We start from the raw sequence: 19,261 nt of genomic DNA on the forward strand, positions 1-19,261 counted from the left end.
GGTTCCCCGCTACACCTCCACCGAAGGTTGTGTCTCCCCTCTTTCTGTGTCTCCCACTGCTGCGTTAAGCTGACGGGTCACACGATGATGGAGATGCCACAGACCTGAGGGCGGATGGAGCTGGTCGGATGGAGTGCCGGTTGAATCCCTGAGGGGCCTCCGTCACACTATCTGAGTTTCTGGCAGAGTTTCAACTTTTAAATCAGGTTGCATCAGTGGGGTTTCATAGGAAAACACAGAATAGTTTCCTTTTTTCCATAAATTCATTGCACCAGCAATCAGTGATTATTTTGACCTTTCCATTGCATTACATAGGTTTTGGCTCTTGTGAAGCTGTAACTTATTAGAACGTGTCAGTTATTCTGAAAACTTGAGCATCGTAATAGGATAAGCAATGAAATTTCACTGTTTTTATTAATCATTTTATAAATAACAGTTAAAAAAGTAGATATTTCTTCATTTTTTTTCCTTATCCACCACTTGATGGCAGTCTTGAATTTCCTAATGTTGGCACTGAGGCAGTAATTAAGTGCAGCCAGAAATAACTCTGTATGTCCCTCTCTAACAGGTATGCCATCCCCCCGGAGCACGGGAAACGACTGGAGCGCCTGGCTACAGGTACGAAAAAAAAAAAATACAAAAAACATTGTTGAAAACAAAGCCTTCAATTTAAACACACTTATTCCTGGGAGAATAAATACCAAGTGAAGACATTTTTTAAATGCAATTTTAGACAAAATCACCAACACCACACTGATTTTTTAATTTTTTTCAATTTTTTTCTCCGAAGAGTTTTTGCGGCGCTAGTGGCTCGTATTTTTTAGACAGTAGGCAGACAGGAAGGAGGGTGAGGAGAGGGGGGAAGACATGCGGCAAAGGTCGTCGGGACCGGGAGTCGAACCCGCGACGTCCGCGTCGAGGACTAAGGCCTCCAAACGTGGGGCGTGCTAACCCCCTGCGCCACCACAGCACGCACCCCACACTGATTTTTATAGTTTCTTATGAAAATAATTTGGAAGACATTTTAAATCAGAATGCAGAAAGGAACTTTTAAAATAATAATTAAAATCCTTTTTTCTTTTTGTGTAAACGTGAGGCAGACTAGTATCCAGTACCCAGTAGCCTCCACCATGAACAAGTCTGTTTACTATCTACAACCGCTTGTTTTTAAGGTGTAGGAGAAGCTTTTTCTGTCATGTAGAAGCATAAATGTGTGGCGTTTACTAAACACTTCTGGAGTGTTAACTGGAATCATGTTAACTGGAACAAAGAATGATTATGAGGAAAAGCAATGTCGAGTATCTGTGATGATGTGGGATTTATTCTCTTGCAGAAGCACTGGGAACCTTGTTAGAGTGCAGGGCATTATGAACTTTTAGAAATGTGTCCCATGGCCAGAGTGTACAAATTGACAGCTAGAGATGGGCAGCGACTCCCCCTATAGAAGATGGATTGATACATTTCTGTTTCACATATCACCCTTAATGTGAATCAGACTGCATTGGGGAATAATTTTGTTATCGTTTATTAATTCAATCATTCTTTTAGATTTTATTATGCTTGGAAACTGGGACTCTTTGTGTGCTGACATATTAAGATAATATCTTTTTATAGATCTCCTTTTTGTTTTCAGACTCTCTGTGATGGTGTGTGTATGTGTGTTTTTCTCTTTCAGGTTTTTTTCCCAACAGCTTCAAGGGCTGCGAAGCTTTTCTGCGCCACAAGATGACCCTCATCTCTCCCTCTATACTGAAGAAGTATGGCATTCCCTTTGATAAGGTAAACTCCTCATTTTGTACACATTTAGCTTTCCCTGCCCTACCGCCTTTACTGAAGCAAGGATCCAAACTATTGAAATTTCACTCGCTCCAACTTACTGTTCTGTCTACACTATTTTTTTGTCCCATTTCTCACCAACTCACTTCATGATTAATACTCAGATTACTCAGGAAGCCGGAGAGTTCATGATCACCTTCCCGTATGGTTACCATGCTGGATTCAATCATGGCTTCAACTGTGCGGAGTCCACCAACTTTGCCACTTTGCGCTGGATAGACTACGGCAAGGTGGCCACACAGGTAACATCACACTCAGGCCAATCTGAACACAAATCGTTTTAAAGCTTTGCACAAACTATTTTAGTGATTTTTATTTATTTATTTATTTATTTATTTATTTATTTATTTATTTATTTTTTAAAATAAGAAATGTGAATGAAGTCTGAAATGGCCGACTTTCAATATGAAGTTGTGCTCACATAGCTTCAAAGTAATCCAACGTAATTTAATATATATATATATATATAAACTGTTGCCTCCTTTTCTTTAGTGCACATGTAGCAAGGATATGGTGAAGATATCCATGGAACCCTTTGTGAAGCGTTTCCAACCTGACCGTTACGCTAGCTGGATGCTGGGCAAGGACTCGACGCTCATCGACCACACGGTTCCCACTCCCAGTACGACACCGGAGCTGCAGAGCTGGTTACAGAGGCGCCGTAAGACCAAGTCTGCTAACAAAGGGTACCATATGCAATCTGCTGTGATCTATCTTCTCTCTAAAAGATGAAAGCTTTTTGGTTTGACTCTTTTGCAATTTTTCTCCTGTCACGGCAGCGGTCACTCTCGTATGCGCTCCAAACGCCTCAGGACCACAGAGGAGCCTGTTGATCTGGATGGCAGCTTAGCACTGAGCAGCAGCAAGAGAAAACCTCTGGGTGGGCAGTCTGCCCCCAAGGCGAGGCGGTCCGCAGCAGGGACCGCCTACAAGGAGCTGGAGAAAGGGAAGAAAAAACAGGCCGAGTCCAAACACAACCAGAATCAGAACTTGCCTCAACTTTCTGGTAAGATGGCTTGATTAACTTTTATTAGTTTTTTTTTTTTTTTTTTTTCCTTTTCCAAAACAGGTTCATCATCAGCGTGACTTGGAGCAGTAAACAATTTCAATGAGTTTTAAAAATAAAAAATGATGATACATGTTTGACTTTTCTTGTGAATTTTTTCTAATACAAATGGGGGTCCAAATTTTACATACAAATATATACACACATCCTGAGTAATATTTGAATAAAGGTCCGTTAGCAATGTGCAGAAAAACCCCTCTTGCGTTTCCTGACCATTTTCTTTTCCTGGAACAAATACTTTCACCCATTGAAAGTATCTGTTCAGTGCTAGGAGCATCAAAACACACCCATAGCCTGTGGCGATGTTAAACTGGTCATACTGAAGACCAAGGCACTGGTGGAACAATTTGGGTCAGGTGGCTAATCTCTGAAACTTGCTTGTCTTTACATTTATCCCCCCAAAAATTGAGTCTGTATGTATAATTTTGACCATGTTGTTTGATTAGTTCACTTGATTAGAGTTAAAGAGTTAAAATCAAATGACAATCATGTTCATGAAGAGTGGTTGTAAAATTCTCTGTATGATCAGATGTATTTTCTTGCAATTCTTTAGCTGATTTTTTTTCCATCACTGACTGATATTTGCTTGTTTTATTTCTCTTCTTTATTCTCACCAGCTTGCAAACAAATGTGTGTTGTCAAAGTAAACCGTGTTGAGAGTAAAAATTTGGAGTTTTCTAAAAAGGACACATCTCAGTCAAACCCCCAGACTTTACTGGTGGAGGACAAGCTAAAAGCAGCCGAGTCTGAACCCCAGGACCTCTCAGGGGTCACAAACTGGAGCCCAGAAGGACCCAGGGAGGGTCCCGGGGCTCCACAGCCGCATCTGGAAGTCAGCGATTCGAGGTTTTCTTCTGCGCAGCAAGACCTCGACTCACCTTCCCGCACGAACCGGTCTGCAGAGACTCTGATGGACACGTGTCTCTCTGAACCTCAGGCTCTCGTATCAGCTTCCTCAACTTCAGCATTAACTTTGAGCACTGACACTGACAGGAGCACGCATACGGGTACCAGGAATTACACTAACGACACTGTAAAAGCAGAGAACATGGACGTCGATGTTGATCCTGAACATGTTAATCAACACTCCGACGTGAAAGCACTTTATGAGCCAGCAGAGGGCGATAGTTGCACACCAAGTGGCTCCTTTGCTGCCTCACAACACACTCAGAGTGTGGGAAAAGGCAGCACAGAGGAAAGCCTTTTGCCTCCTCTGTTGCAGAGGAATGCAGCGGATATGCCACAGCTCACACCGGAGCCGGCCGGGAAGGTGGGCGCTTCCCCGTTGCCACCTGTGTTGACCCAGGAGATGCCCTCCCTCACCCCCGCCGACGATGACTTCACTCATTTCCACAAATCCGGAGCATTAAGCCACCAGATCGCACCTGTGCTTCAGAGGGAGACGCCAACCGGCTCGCCGTCCTCACAGGAAGCTAGGGAGGAAGGGACTCATTTACAGCCAGCAGAACCCTGTACAGGAGACCATGACAACCGCTGGCATTTAGAGGCTTCAGTTAATTGTGAGGAGACAGCAGAAGCAAACACAGATCATTTAGCTGCCAGTGGTTTGTGCAAGAGAACATCTGGCGACGTCCATGAAATGTTAATAAAATCTGCTGCGGAAGGAGATCACGCAACGCTGGAAAGTTTCATCCCCGAGCAAAGTGATACAACTCAGAGCCAGCTAGTTCAGAGAAGTGCACAACTCAACTTGCCTAATCCAAATAAAGACAACTACAGAACTCAGAGAGACGGTGCCTGCAGTCCAAATGTAATGCTATTATCTGCTAACGCTAGTGATGTTCCTCAAACCCCTGATTCTTCACTACACCCTCAGCATGAGAACCACTCAGCATTAAAACCCAACTACCACGCTATGTACTCTAACTGTTCTTCCCAACACACTGAGCCTAAAACCTCCTCCAGTAGTATCTGGAAGAACTTCACTTCCCAGAGTCCTGCAGTTCTCATCCAGAGTCTGCACCCAGATCTCCCGTCTGATTTCTCCCATGATCCTCTGCCTTACACCATGTGGACCGAACCTCAGTGCAAAGAAGTCACAGACCTGGAGGACGCTGCGAAGGACCTATGCAGATCAGAGAACCAGGAGGATGAAGGTGGCAGTCTCACCTGGGCCCAGCTGGAGCCCACCTCACTCCTTTCAGTCGGTGCTATCGAACCTCTGGGACTCTGTGAGGATTACGAGTTGCAAAAAGTCGAAGAGAACAGAGCTGGATCTGTGTTGAGACAGAGCGAGGCCGATGCGTGTTTACACCCTGAGAGGGTAGCATCGCTTCACCGGACCGAACAAGACGAGACGGATATGGAAGATGAAGAAGCATCTGATCTTGAAGATGAAGAGCAGCAACATAGTTTGAAAGGATGCTGCAGCAGTGATTCTTCAGAGGAAGAAGAGGAAAATGACCCAAATAACTACAAATGTGATGAGTCTGGCCTTGAGCCTGGGGAAGTTAGTGCTGTGAGTTTTTTTTTCCTTTTCTCTGTCTCTCTTTTTTTTTTACACACACAGTTTAGTTGATTTCTTATTCTTTACACCAAGACAAATTGTTTGCATGGTTTAACCTCCCACTAATCCCTGTCTGTCCCAGTACCCAGCCCTGTCAGCTAAGAGGACCACTAAGAGCTGGCGTCACCCTCTCAGGAAACCCACCGCAAGAGCCGTCCCCACCGCTGTGAAACAACAGACTGCCAGTGACGAGGGTGGGCACATTCTCATACACACATCGAGTTATTTTGAACGTTACTGTTATGGCTAAGCATTGTAAAGATTTGCAGACAGCAGTAAATGCTCCTGCTGAAAGTCATGCTCAGCAATGCTCATTTTAAAAAAAAAGGTGTTGTCTGTTGTGGTTTCTGTCGTAAGGGGTGGCTCCAATTCAGAAACCATATTTTACATTTTTTCATGGCTAAATTACAGTGACCCCAAACATAGCTGCCATAAACTTCCTTCTCCTTAATTGGATTTGGAGGCACAATCTACTCAGAAATCATTAAACTGACTAAAGTTATCTCAAATTTACAGTCTGAAACTTGTTAAAGCCCCTTAATTGCTTTTTGTTCCACAATATAATCACAAACTTTGATGTACTTTGTTGGGATTTCATATGAAAGACAAAATTTAGATTTTAGGTTTGTTTATTTAAAACTGGGACAATGTACAATATACATTAACTACAATAGGAGAGATGGTAATAATAGTGAAACGGAAAGAAAAGTAAACTTGTTTAAAAACATCTGAATAGTAAATTTGTTCTTTGCAACCTAAAATCAGTTTGCCTATAGAAGCTACATAAGTGTTCTCATATTTTGTGAAGTCCTTAGAGGTATGAGCCAACCAAAAGTCATCATGTGGACCAGTTGACGCCGTAAATAGGCCAGGGATAAAACTGAGACGTTTCAAGCAAGCTTAGACAATAAAACAGTATCCCAGTTTAATAATATAACTTTTTGGCCTACAGGCAAAACGCTGTTTGTGGTGGAAAACTAACACTGCACCTCACCCTGAACACACCTTCCGCACCAGTGGTGGCAGCATCATTAAGGGGGAATGCTTTTCCTCAGGAGGGACAGGAAATCTGGTCAGAGTTGATGTGAAGATGGATGCAGATAATCCTGGGAGAAAACGTGTTAGAGGGTGCAAAAGACTTGAGACGGAGGCAGAAGTCCCCCCTTCCAGCAGGACATCGCACCTAAACATACAGCTCAAATTGGATGCTCACCAGCAGATTTGTGTGTTACCATGACCCAGTCAAAGTCATGATCCAAATCCAATTGAGAATCTGTGGCAAGACTTGAAAATTGATGTTGACTGATGCTCTCCATCTGAACTGTCTGAACTTGAACTGTTTTGCTAAGAAGAATGGACTAAAATGTCAGTTTCTAGACGTACGTAACTGGTAGAGACACTACCCAGATGACTCGCATCTTTAATTGCAGTGAACGGTGGTTTTTGCTAAATATTGACTCAGGAGGTGCTGCAAACAATTTGCACACCACACTTTTTAGATTTTATTTATAAACAAGAAAGTTTTAAACGCATATAAAATTTTTTCTTTCACTTCAGTTCTGTATTATTTTTGAAGGTCTATTGCATAATATCCCAATAAAATGCGTTGAAGTTTGTGGTTATAATGTGACAAAATTCGAAAAAGCTCAAGGAGTGTGAATACTTTTGTGAAGCATTGTAACTAATAACTTCTGTATCATTAACTCAAATGTGTCTTCTCCCACAGTAAATCCTTCATCTCTGTGGTCTGTTCCTTCCCTCCTTATATTCTAAATGATATGACATCCCACCACCATGACCAGTATGATGCCTCTGACGTCAATGTGCTCATAAACATTTAATTGTCTGGCCTACCACAGTGCAATGACCTTTTGAATAGATGATCTGTTTGTTTTCATGGTTTATATGAGGCAGGCGTGAGGGTCCCCCTTAGCAACACTCTTGATGTATGTGTACACGCAGAATCACATTCGTTATCTTCATGATTGTGAGGGTTGAATATTTCAGCACCAGTTGTAACGGTTTATCTTAATGACAGTAGAATGACCCTGGCTTTGTGAGGACTTTCTTATTCAGGAAATAGCTTGTTCTGTGGAGACATCAGATTGAACTAAGCACCAAGTCCTCAAATGAGCATGAGTGCTAGAAATACAAATGAGTTATACATGTTACTAGGGTTGCTCGGATATGAAAGTTTAAACTAATAGCTACTTACCCATAATATGTAAATTTCCCTACACTCTTTCCTGACCAAAACACCTAAATTGCTTCTCTATTTTACTTAAACACCCCCACAATTCTGCACTGTATCACTGCCACATAACTGAATAAATACCATAAGGCCAAACCTTTTCTCTCACCCTTCCTGAAACATTAACACTAACACACTAACACTCTCTTCAGAAGCTACTCTGATGAGAGTAGCTTCTAAATGAAATGATGTCTGGATTAGACCAAAGATAATCCAGACATCATTTGGTCTGGACACATCAGTTGAGATGTGTATCATCTCAACTGATACACAGATCAGTTGAGATGAACATGAGTTGTGAATATCTTATCACCTTTATACCAGTATGTTAAAAAATGACTAGGATCAGCCACTACAGATGTTAATACGTCCCTGCAGGCTAGCACTATCAAAGCTTTGGATCTGCAATAATTTTAGGCTTAAATAGTAGTAATTGACAAATTCAAGCACTCTCACTGCATGCATCATCACTTTCACCAATGTAGTGGATGAGTGCTCAGTCTGGGTAGTGCCAGCTGACAAAAAATAGTTTTGTGTGAAAAGCATACAACTTGTTATCCTTAGAGTTACATAGAACATGTTGGATTAAGTGAAATTAGGTAAAAATTCCCTTCTGATGAGAGTAGCTTCTAAATGAAATGATGTCTGGATTAGACCAAAGATAACTAAATGATACACAGATCAGCTGATTAGGAAATTGGAGCAAATATCATCTGTGACTTATGGACATTTGGCGTACTTATAAACAATTCTTTAGCAACAATTCACAAAGCGCAGGACCTGCCTGTGCATATTCACTGGTTTTATTAGTAATATCTTCTTAAGTTTAAGCACCCATGCTCACTTGTTAATGATTATTACAGCATTTAGAAAGATGAACTACTATTTATTTGGCATTGAAGAGCTTTTTCATTACTTCATAGGCATGTGAACTTATTGTAACCATGGCTGCAAGATATTAATTTTCATTTGATAAATGCAACCAATAATTATAGCAGTACTAACAGAAAGCTATTAAAAATGAGGGGATTATTGTGAGATGAGAACAACATACTGAATGTTTTTGGCTGTAAATATAATCCAAAAATGTATTTTAGTCTACTCTTATCATTAGCAGGAAAGCAAAGAGTTCTGTTTGTTGACACAACAGTCCTTGGTGAAGACATAATTAAAAATTGTTGCTAGGATTCTTTATAATTACAGGGATTAGATGCGACTGCACAGCAAGTCTGCATTAGAGAATGAAAACTGCAAACAGCAGTTATAAGATTAACACATGCTACATTTCCACAGCCAAATAATAGACCTAATTAGCTAACAATCACTAAAAAGATAAGCTGTTATTATTAAATGTCTCCCGATTTTGACCCTTGAGAAAGAGTCAAATAAGCTAGAGCCGGCTGAGAAAATACATTATTAACTGATGTTTAGTTTTAAAATGAGATAAAGCAAGTCTATAATTGTGACAGTGCAACACCGATGCAATTTTTTTGGACAAACTAACTTAACAGTTTTCAACTCAAGTTCGAGCTTGATTTGATCTTTTAGGTCAAGATTCCAGACTCCGATCTCCTGGATTCTCAGTCTTTTTTAGACTGAATTTGAAAGCAATAAATACAAAAAGTCAGTATGATGTAACAAATACAGTATGTGTATAATGGTCAGTGCTTTGAATATGTAATCTAAAAATCCCATAAAGCAGGTAGGTGGAAAAAAACAAAGGGTAGGATTACACAAACACACAGATGCATTCATACCTGAGGACAATCCAGAGACTAATTAACCCAACAGTCATGTTTTTGGACTGTGGGAGGAAGCTGGAGTGCCAGGAGAGAACGCACGAATGCACAGAGTGAACATGTACGCCAGGATTCAAACCTAGCCTGGTGCTACCAACTCTTCCATTGTGCACCATGTTTTCAGTTAAAACCTTTAATAATGTATTCAATGGTTGATGAATTGATTATTCATCAACATATTGTTTTTAGTGTAGCACAGAAACATATTAAAAATCAAAAAAATGTTGAAAGTCACATCAAAATAGTGTTGCTGCTAAAAATGACTTCAGCTGAAACAACTTTCAGATTCGTAGTAGTTCCACGGTGTGAGGAGAAAATCAAATAATTTCCTCAGCATATGAACTATACCTTCCAATTTCTCTGTTCTATTATATGTTGTGTATTAACAGCTATTGTTGTAACTCACATTTGACCCTCTTAAAATAGAGCCTCCTGAAGCAAGCCTGGCAGAAGAGGAAGAGGATGAGGAGGGGGAGAATGAAATGGAAGGATGGGCAAAGCCTCTCATCTACCTTTGGCAAAACAGAAAGAGCTGCTTCTCTGCGGAGAGGGAGTACAATGCTCATGCAGCCACCATGGAGCCACACTGTGCTGTTTGCACACTCTTCATGCCATATTATCAGGTAAACTCACATCTATAGGTATATATCAAAATGGAAGTTCTAATTTCCGTTTTGCTACGTATTGTAAAATCTGCAAAACAAAATATATTAAGGTTACTTGAACACTGGTTCTACAAGACAGCACTCTTCAGTAGTGTTGATTTCCCTTGATGTTTTTCTCTTGATATTTGTTGGGTTGGAGTTTCACTGGGCCATTTACTAACATGTGATTATGGTTTAACCTACACCACTCAGTTATAGCTCTAACTGTCTAACAAATGGTCAGTGAACACTTTGGCAGGATATTGTTGGTGATTCCCATTTTTGTTAGTCTATATTACCTTGCCTGCATTTTATTTAAATTTAAAACCGACATGTAACCTAACAAGATTCTGTTGTTTTATGTTCTGAAGTTACAGAGTTCAAATAAGTATATTTGCTTCTTTCAACATGTAACGTTGGTGGGAAAAGCGAAAACAAACAGTAAAGAGGAATCTTAGATTTCCTACTGAAGCAGAAAATATTATGTCGTAATCCTAATATAGTTTCTTCAAACTCACTTTTTGCCTTTGCACAGAAGTTGCTGCTGAATGATTACCGGTCAATTACCTGAATAATAGAAGTAACACTAAACCCACAGGTCACAATAATCACATAGTTTTTCCACAGGGACGTTGCTGTTTATTACAGTTGGCCCTTGTAATTTCCTGCTGGCTGAAATGTCACGTAGAGTGACAGCTCTCTTTACAACGCAGGGAGGCATATGTTTCATCACCCACATACCCTGTCAATGTTCCAGCCTGTTTAAGTTTTAAAAATTATGCTGCCTCTTTCTCCTGCAGGCTGACGACAATACTGAGGACAGCAAATCTGTCACAGTGAAGGACCCCTCCAAAGCTGTGTCTCCAATGGAGACACCCCCCACGCCTGGCTGTGGCGGGTTGAGGAGGTCCAAGCCCCTGGTCCCCGAGATCTGCTTTTCTTTCCGAGAACAGAACTGCCCCCCAACTCCTACGAACCCTCTGCTGCAGGAAGATGGCACCTCCCCTCTCCTGTACTGCCAGAGCTGTTGTCTGCAAGTTCACGCAAGTAAGTCGGCACAAGGAATGATTAGAGTGGGAAGGACAGTGAGCGAGAGTGCTTTCTGTGGTACATGCCACTGTTTACTGTGGTCAAGCTTCATGGGACTTACCAACTAGCAGAAAGTGTAGATCGAGTATGTTTTATGTATTTGGTAGAAGGTCGCTGGGTTTATACGTCCTGATTTTCTTTAGTCAGTTTTCTTTTCAGTCCACTCTCTCTGTCCCTCGCTTTCTCTCTCTCTCAGAGGTATTCTGCTTCCCTCATTAGCCAATCAAATCTTTTCCCTTCACCACACATAGGCTGTGTTCTAAAGCCCCAAACCAGAAACAAGCCTTTAAATATGTATATCTTTTCATTTGACAGCATACAGAGCCTATGCATTTTACATTCAGCTTTAGCTTTTCTAGAGACGCACCAAGAGATTTGTGGCTGATTTTCACTCGTTGCGTTGTCATGCTGCTGACCATTTTACCCAATTAGATTTCTCTGTTAGACCTGCAATTAACAGCATTCAAAGTAGTTAAAAATTTTATATTTACATTAGGAGCAGAGGCAACATCACAGTTTTCTATCTGATGGTTATGTCTGGGGACTGAAATGGTCATGGAATAAGGGACATATTGTGTCATGTGATCCCATTATTCTTTTAAAAGGCAAAATACGACACACTTCCATTGCATTAAATGAGTAATCCAGATTTTTATTTAATGGCCTTTTAGTTGCAAGTCCTTATGGTTCAAAAATAAAGACAGAGAGGGAGAGAAACAGGCCCACTGCATCTTGTACTGAGTAACTGTAGACATCAGTACTACTTAAATTATGTAGGTATTTGCCATAATGCTGTGATTCCCAAAAGGTTGCCAGCATTTCTAAATCTAGGATGAGAGACCGAGACTGAAAGCTAAAAACAACAAAACAGAGTGAGACACCATCAAGCTTCTTAGTGTCAGTGGGTTCAAACTAACATCCTCTGGCAAACCTAATTTACTTTACTGCAAAAGTACTAAATGGCAAACAGCAAACAACTAGCAAAAAGAACCAAGTGTTACCAAGTATTTTTATGTCTTAGTAAACTTGAAACACAATTAGACTAACTTACAAGTACCGTAGCTTTTCAGCAAGATATTGGAGCTTGTTTTAAGTCAATCATTTCTTAATATTGATTTTAAAAGATACTCTTTTCAAAATCTGCCAGAGGAATTAATTTGTATCTTTTTATTAATATTAATGAATTGCTGACTCCTCGTATGCTCCTGTGTATTGTTAAAAAGTTACTTGTAATTTGTTTTCTTCTTATTTCCAGGATGCTAAGATATTTGCATTGAAACTAGACAGAAAATACTTAGTGAGATTTTATGTTTTCGAAGTGTAATAGTGGAAACATGCAAAAGACTGCTGAGCATTTAGGAAAAAGGTTTGATTACTGTAATGCCAACACAGGCTTCTCTCTTTATTACTGAGGAGGCTTATAGTTGTGCTGTTGTTTTGTCAAAATGTAATTACCGTAATAATATCCACAATAATGTCCTATTAAACATTGCCTATCACTTCAGAACCAAACTGAACCAAACTTGGTCCAATAAAGAAAACTATAACAGTATGAATACTTCTGAGCCTGGCTGTTCTTTACATCTGGAAGTGTCTCACAGTCACTTTCTTTCTCTCAAAGTCAGAATCAATCCCTGATACTAGAGTTGATCCTGCCACATATCCTCTGTGATCCAGACATGTTGTGCACTGTGCGGTGACTTCATAGCAGCTGTACTGCATTTGTAATTACTTGGTTTGTGCTAGCATGAGGGAGAAAGAGATGAAGCTTATGTCATCTGACACTGAGGGAAAAAGCCACAAGCTTGATTTTGAGACAGGAGAACGAATACACGTTAATGTAGCTTTCCCCCCTGACAAGTAATCTGAACTCTGGAAAGGAAACAGAGGTGGGCTTGGATTTTATTTTTGGTTATGTGATGGATAGTCAAGAAAAAGATCGGAGAGTTTAAAATGTCCCTCTTCCTTACATGTCTGAAGGCTTTAGTACTTTTATTGTAACCATCTGCTAGGTTTAAAGGAATCAAAGCAGTTTTACTACATCAAAATCTGAAAAAAAAATCTCTATTTGTGGAAAATAATTTGAAATGTTTTTCTTGCAAAACGCACATTCTGCTTCTAAACTAATCACAAATCATCACTTGAAGTACTTTACATGAAAGTATCATTTAGCATAAAACATACACAGAAACCACTGTTAAAAAAACTTGTATTGTTTTTTATTTTATGCTTTCTTTTATCCTGGCCACCCAGATAATCCCTCACACACGGCCACACAGACCACTAAAATCTCAATTTCCACTTAGTCTGCAATACTGGGCTTGTCTACACAGAAACCCACCACTTCAATGCCATCAAAAACCTCTGGAAACAATGTGGCTATGGCATTTTGTCAACTGTTTTGTAACAATAGACCTCGCTGTTCCTCTCGACTGTGTTGTTTTATCTCACTCTACTGGGACATTTTTTTACATCTGATTTCCCCCTTCTCTCCTTCCTGTAGGCTGCTACGGTGTAGCTGCAGAAGACATCAGCGAACAATGGTCGTGTGATCGCTGTTCGGAAGGAGGCTTTGCAGATGTAAGACAGTTTATGTCCAATTTTAACAAAGCTGTCCTGTCTTGTATCAAAGTGGTAAAATGTAGAAGTAACCCTAAATTGAATTATTTTTTAATTGCAAAAGGATACTCTTATTCTGAGAATTTTAGAGAAACCTAACCTTTGTTTTAAGGAATTGATTTTTAACAAAAGAAAAGCCCTTAGTCTTGTCTATTCATACATATGAAATATGTATGAATATAATATGAATATTATAAAAAACTGAAGATAACATGGTCACTTGATTGTGGTATAAAATCACACTATGTTCCTGGAAAATACATAATTCTGTCCTTTTAATAGCATGCATCAGATGCTTTTTCTTATATTAACCTTTTCTTTTATGTAAAAGGCACCTGGAGTGTTTCTTTTCTTTCTAAAAACCCTAAACTTACTTGACCAAAGGATATTATTTCCAATTAAAGTTATATAGGGGGTTCTGATGGCAGGACAGAACGTCTTTTTCCAGGCATTCCTCCCTAACAATCAGTTTGCATGTAGATGCAGTCTAAGGGTCGTTACACAGACTTGGTAAACCCCAAAATGTCACTCACTCAGATTTATTTACCTTTCTTACCATCCTGCTCAGTGTGTGTAATAAACACACTGTCCAGCCTTGTGGCCACTGGCTAAAAGAAATGGACTTCTGTTTTGTCATATTTGTTCTTGGTGGAAAAGGAAAGTAGTAGATCAATTATTAGAAGTTTGTAGAAATGCTGATCTGAATCAAAAATATATGTTTTTTTTTAAAGAGTTCAGCTACATTGTTTTGATTAAACACATTTTATAACATAGGTTTTCTCCCCATTTAATCAGTTAGGTTAAATATAGATTTTTTCTAAATTTGTAATTTTATTTCAAGGTTTTTTAGACATCCTTGCCAAGGGTGCTTATAAACCGTATGACAGAGTATCATATTTCCATAGGTTTTTATTTGTATTTTTTGCTAGACAAACCTCAAGTTTATCCAAGCACATGAGAACATTTTGGTAACTCACCTCTCTTTATTGGTTTTCTCAGGAGTGCTGTCTCTGTAACCTCAGAGGTGGAGCCCTGAAGAAAACCCAAAACAACAAGTGAGCAATGCTTTTTGTTCATTTGGATTATCTCTGCGTTTTCATCCCTAATCTCAAGAGATCCACCAAATAAAGTGGATGTGTATCCTAATAATCAGTGTGTGCTGTTGTGGTTTGTTTTCCATGTGGACACGGCTGCAGATGGGCCCACGTGATGTGCGCCGTCGCACTTCCAGAGGCGAGATTTGGTGATGAAGCCAAGAGGAGTCCCATTGACACCAGTAGGATCCCCATGCAGCGTTTTAAACTGGTGAGAGGACACACACACGCGCAAGTACACACCCGCAAACCCCCCACCACACACACACAGAGAGATAGAAACACGCAGAGTGTCCTTGAGGACTGGTCTGGTCTAATTAAGGAAGTATTCACAATCCTAATTAACAATGTGAAATGAACATGCCTGCAATCAAAGCTAGATAATTAACTACTAGTTGATGGGAATGGCAAAGCAGGGTGATGTGGGGAGGGCTTTCTATGTGGTGTATCATTTCTAGCATTTGTGTGTGTTTGCTTAATGAGATATCGGAGTGTGTCTCAGCAGAGCTGGCATGTTGACTCGAGTTAGCTCTGTTCTGCGGGAACCATGATGGCTCAGCAGAATGCAAGGTGTATGGGAAGTGCTTCCCAATATAGGATGAATAACGGAAATGTGATAAAGCTAGTTAAATTACAGCCACTGTTTCTGAACAATAAAGTGATGTTCAAACAGTAAAATAGATTCAAAGGCAGAGCATTACTTGCTCTTTGAAGTATCATATTAGGTCAGATTTATAGAGGTCTCACTTGAAGAAACAATCTTTTGCAAGGCAAACAATATGAGCTCCTACATAAAGGTTTATTCATGATTTCATGGATTTTATTACTGCAGTGATGCAGACTGATCTGAGCGACATTACTCAGAATGTACTTTATATTTTCTCACACCGCACTGAAATTAAGGCTCATTTAGGTTAGAGAATGCTGACCATAAAGTGATTTTTTTCTCCCACTTCCAAAATAAGCATTAAAGGCCAGACCGGGCGGGCATGAAGCTCATAAACGCTTTTGACACAGCAATTTGGCGACCGTACAGTAGGGACCTTCTTGGGTTTAGCGGCCAGATTACACTATTTGTACTGACTCTTAGTGGAGTGCATTTTGTGTATACCTGCTCCTTTTTTAGTTATTAAAAACTTTACCTTTTACTTGTGTGCATCATATTCAGTTACATGTTACACATTACGCGATACATTGCATTTGTTACCAAGTAAAACATGTTGACAAAAACTAAAATTACCGACAAGTAAATAAATAAATAAATTGTCTAGCATTAGCAGGAGCATTAGCAGATCTCCTTCAGCAAAAAATGGTTAAAACAACATGGAGACATATAGAGAGAGCTGCAGAGCATTAAATAAGACTTCTTACAAAAGGATAAATATTTTTCCCTCAGCTTCAGTTTTTGAATTTTCTATTATAGTGTGAGTTTGTTTTTAACGTACTTATTATTACTCGCAGCTCTCAATCCAGTCCAATCCAACTATGGCAAACTATATTAAAAAGACATGGGCAGTACTTTTACCAGATAGTTTTGGTATGCACATTAGTAATAGTTGTCATTTTTAATCAAATCTGTGTTGTCCAACAGACAATAATTGTGAAATTGTTGCCATGAGATGAAACTGTTAAAAAACAGATTTAAAAGGAGTTTTTTATACCAGCTTTAATGTGATTCAGTCAAATTCCTCACAATATAATCATAGGTCAAACTCCCAGCGTTGCTGGATGGACACAGTTGTTTCACATATTTGAATTGCCTCCTCAGCAGGCCTTCAATCTGTGCAGAGGGTCTGGTAATGACTCGTTCATTTAATTCAGATCTGTTGAACCACGGAAATATTAAAAACAACAGGATGCTGACCTTTGAGGACTAACTCTGGACACCACCGCCGTAATCATTTCAAAATGCTGTTTCTGCATTATCCCATTATTTTATCATGGGATTTTAATTTATTTTGCATTTCATTTGAATGAAACTGGTTGAAAATTAATGTCTTTTCAAACTCCAAAGTAACTTTTGCTCTGAGACTTTTATGTTACTGGAGAAAACGTATTTTGTGAGAGTAACTAGAAATGCACCAATCATTGCTTTGTTAAAAAGACTGTTGCAGAAATCCAGTCAAATTGAAACAAAACTGATCAGTGTCTCAGTTTTATCGAAGTTTATTTCAGCCTCACAGGACAAACACCATTTAAATTATATTTTCAATAATTATTTATTTTAGAGAAATTGCTGCTTAAGAAAAGAAAGCGGGGTTGGATAAAACATTTAAATGAATTGACAATGTCAGCTGTCCATTGTATCTTATTTTTAGCAATTAGCAAAGTAAGCAATAGTTCTGTAAATAGCATTGTCTGTGTGCATTTCCAATAGAATTTAGATGGTAACCTTAACTCTAAGAGTTCAAATATCGTGCTAACATTTTAACGTTTAGTGTACCGCATGACTGATGGAGGCTAAAGGCTCACAAAACAAAACAGTCGATTTGAGCCTCCCTGTTGTCCGTATTTTCTATATTAGAGATATGTTGTCTGTTCAGTTTCATTTTAAATAGTTCCTTATACTTTTCATCTTTTCTTGAGTTCTTTTCTGGACACTTCACTTATACTTAAAAATAGCTAACATTGAGACTTTCTGAATAGTGGAAGATCAGCTGTTACTGATCAAAAAAATGTTGTATGAAATCCAAGGTAGTATGTGATAAAATATGACTAAGCTGAAAATTCTTCACTTTTTGAACACTTTTCTTGATTTGATGTAAAATGAACAAATAACACAGATTTTGTCTTTTCTTTTTAGATTTAATTACATATTTTACCTTTACATTTTGTCCACTTTCTATATTTGAATGTTCCTCCCACTTGCCACATGTTTTGAAGTTCGCGTTGGACCCGTTGTCGCCACAGCAGCCCAATGCATTCATAATTCACTACAACACACGCAAACTTAGGCATTCATAATTTACTGTGGGAAGGTTCTTAACGCATGGCTCAACACAGGCACCAGATGAACTTAGCAGAAGGAACAAGCACTGGGAAAATATCCTTAAAATGCTGTTATGTTTACTGCCTTTTATCTTCGCATCTGAGATGGTTTTTAACTATTGTACCAATTTATCTCAGAATTTGTGCATAGTGAAGATTATTCTAGATGTCAGTATGAATCTTGCCAAACCGTATTCAGTGGATGAATGTTGACACAGAGGCCACTTTGCCTTGACTTTGCTGTCCATAACAGAGCAGGTATTGGAAAAGACTTCATTAAAATGTAGGTCAAGTTAGTCATTAAGAATAGCTGTCCTTCATCCTACATCCTTCATCTGAGAGGACGAGCAGCAAGGAAATGAGAGGCCTCATTATTTGAAAAAAATACATGATTAGGATTTTCATCATCCAGATTATATTAGGCTTTTATGTTGCCTTTTTCTTCATCTCACTAGAGAAAAAGAAGAAAGTCCCTCTTCACAGTATCTTCTGATACTTAACTGATAGTTAAATGAACTGATTAGCTGGTAATTGGGAAGATGAAGCCACTGCTGCTGCAGAGGGCATACAAATTTAATTAATTCTGTCTTGATGCACTAATTAGATCAGTTATTGATTTTTTTTTCAAAGGGATTAACGGAGGGGATTGATTTCAGAGGCGTGACCGATAGCAGAGTTGGGAGAAAAGCTATTTCCCCCCCCAAACCATCATAATTTAATTTCTGGAGTCCCTTATATGGTGTTTAGATTCAAAATATTCTCTTTTAAAGTACTGTGTAAAAGTACTTCAACTTTTGCAGATACAAAATGCAGTTTTCAAATTATATTTTTATTTTTTGAATGCCAAAAGCTGTCCAAACCAACATGGCCCTACGTGAACAAGAATTTACTGGCAGTGAGTCTTTTACATCTCTTCAGCAACACTCTTTATTTTTTAAACACCTTTTTAGGCTAAAGTTGTCTTTATATAACAGCAAATAGAGCAGGAATTGAACCCAGAACAACCACATCAGGTACTACAAGCCCCTTGTTTGTTGTATGAAAGCTGTTTAAGTTTTAAGCTAAATTTACCTGGACACAAACCTTCCAAAAGTTTTCACTTTTGTCTCATCAGTCCACAGAAGAATTTTTCCAAAAGGTTTGGAAAATGTGAGATGGACCTCTTTATTCATTTTTTGCAGCTCAGATTTCTCCTGTGAACTCTCCGATTGACGACTTTAATGTTTCCTCTTTTTTGTTGAATCATAAATTCTCACCAGAGCTGGAGCAGCTTCAGATATTCTCTGTTCTCTTGTGTTCTCCTGGATGAATCTTTGCTGAGCTCTTGGGGTAAATTTGAATATATGCC

The 19,261-nt window shown here is 39.2% G+C and overlaps 1 protein-coding gene across 6 annotated transcripts in view; it reads left to right on the forward strand.

The window, feature by feature from the left end:
• The window catches only part of LOC116719793 (lysine-specific demethylase 4C-like), a 34,290-nt gene that overhangs the window by 6,303 nt on the left and 8,726 nt on the right, over positions 1-19,261 (forward strand). For 2 of the 6 annotated variants that reach the window (XM_032562483.1, XM_032562484.1), the window contains 12 exons: positions 569-618; positions 1,676-1,779; positions 1,941-2,078; positions 2,329-2,522; positions 2,616-2,842; positions 3,520-5,381; positions 5,512-5,623; positions 9,906-10,102; positions 10,924-11,170; positions 13,716-13,792; positions 14,831-14,886; positions 15,028-15,136. In XM_032562483.1, coding sequence (XP_032418374.1) covers positions 569-618; positions 1,676-1,779; positions 1,941-2,078; positions 2,329-2,522; positions 2,616-2,842; positions 3,520-5,381; positions 5,512-5,623; positions 9,906-10,102; positions 10,924-11,170; positions 13,716-13,792; positions 14,831-14,886; positions 15,028-15,136 — 3,373 coding nt within the window. Of the gene's footprint in view, positions 1-568; positions 621-1,675; positions 1,780-1,940; positions 2,079-2,328; positions 2,523-2,615; positions 2,843-3,519; positions 5,382-5,511; positions 5,624-6,381; positions 7,175-9,905; positions 10,103-10,923; positions 11,171-13,715; positions 13,793-14,830; positions 14,887-15,027; positions 15,137-19,261 lie in introns of those variants that run through there. The other 4 variants (XM_032562485.1, XM_032562487.1, XM_032562486.1 and 1 more) reach the window with 4 other exon arrangements.

The sequence above is a fragment of the Xiphophorus hellerii genome, chromosome 5 (assembly GCF_003331165.1).
Source record: "Xiphophorus hellerii strain 12219 chromosome 5, Xiphophorus_hellerii-4.1, whole genome shotgun sequence".
Lineage (NCBI taxonomy): Eukaryota > Metazoa > Chordata > Actinopteri > Cyprinodontiformes > Poeciliidae > Xiphophorus > Xiphophorus hellerii.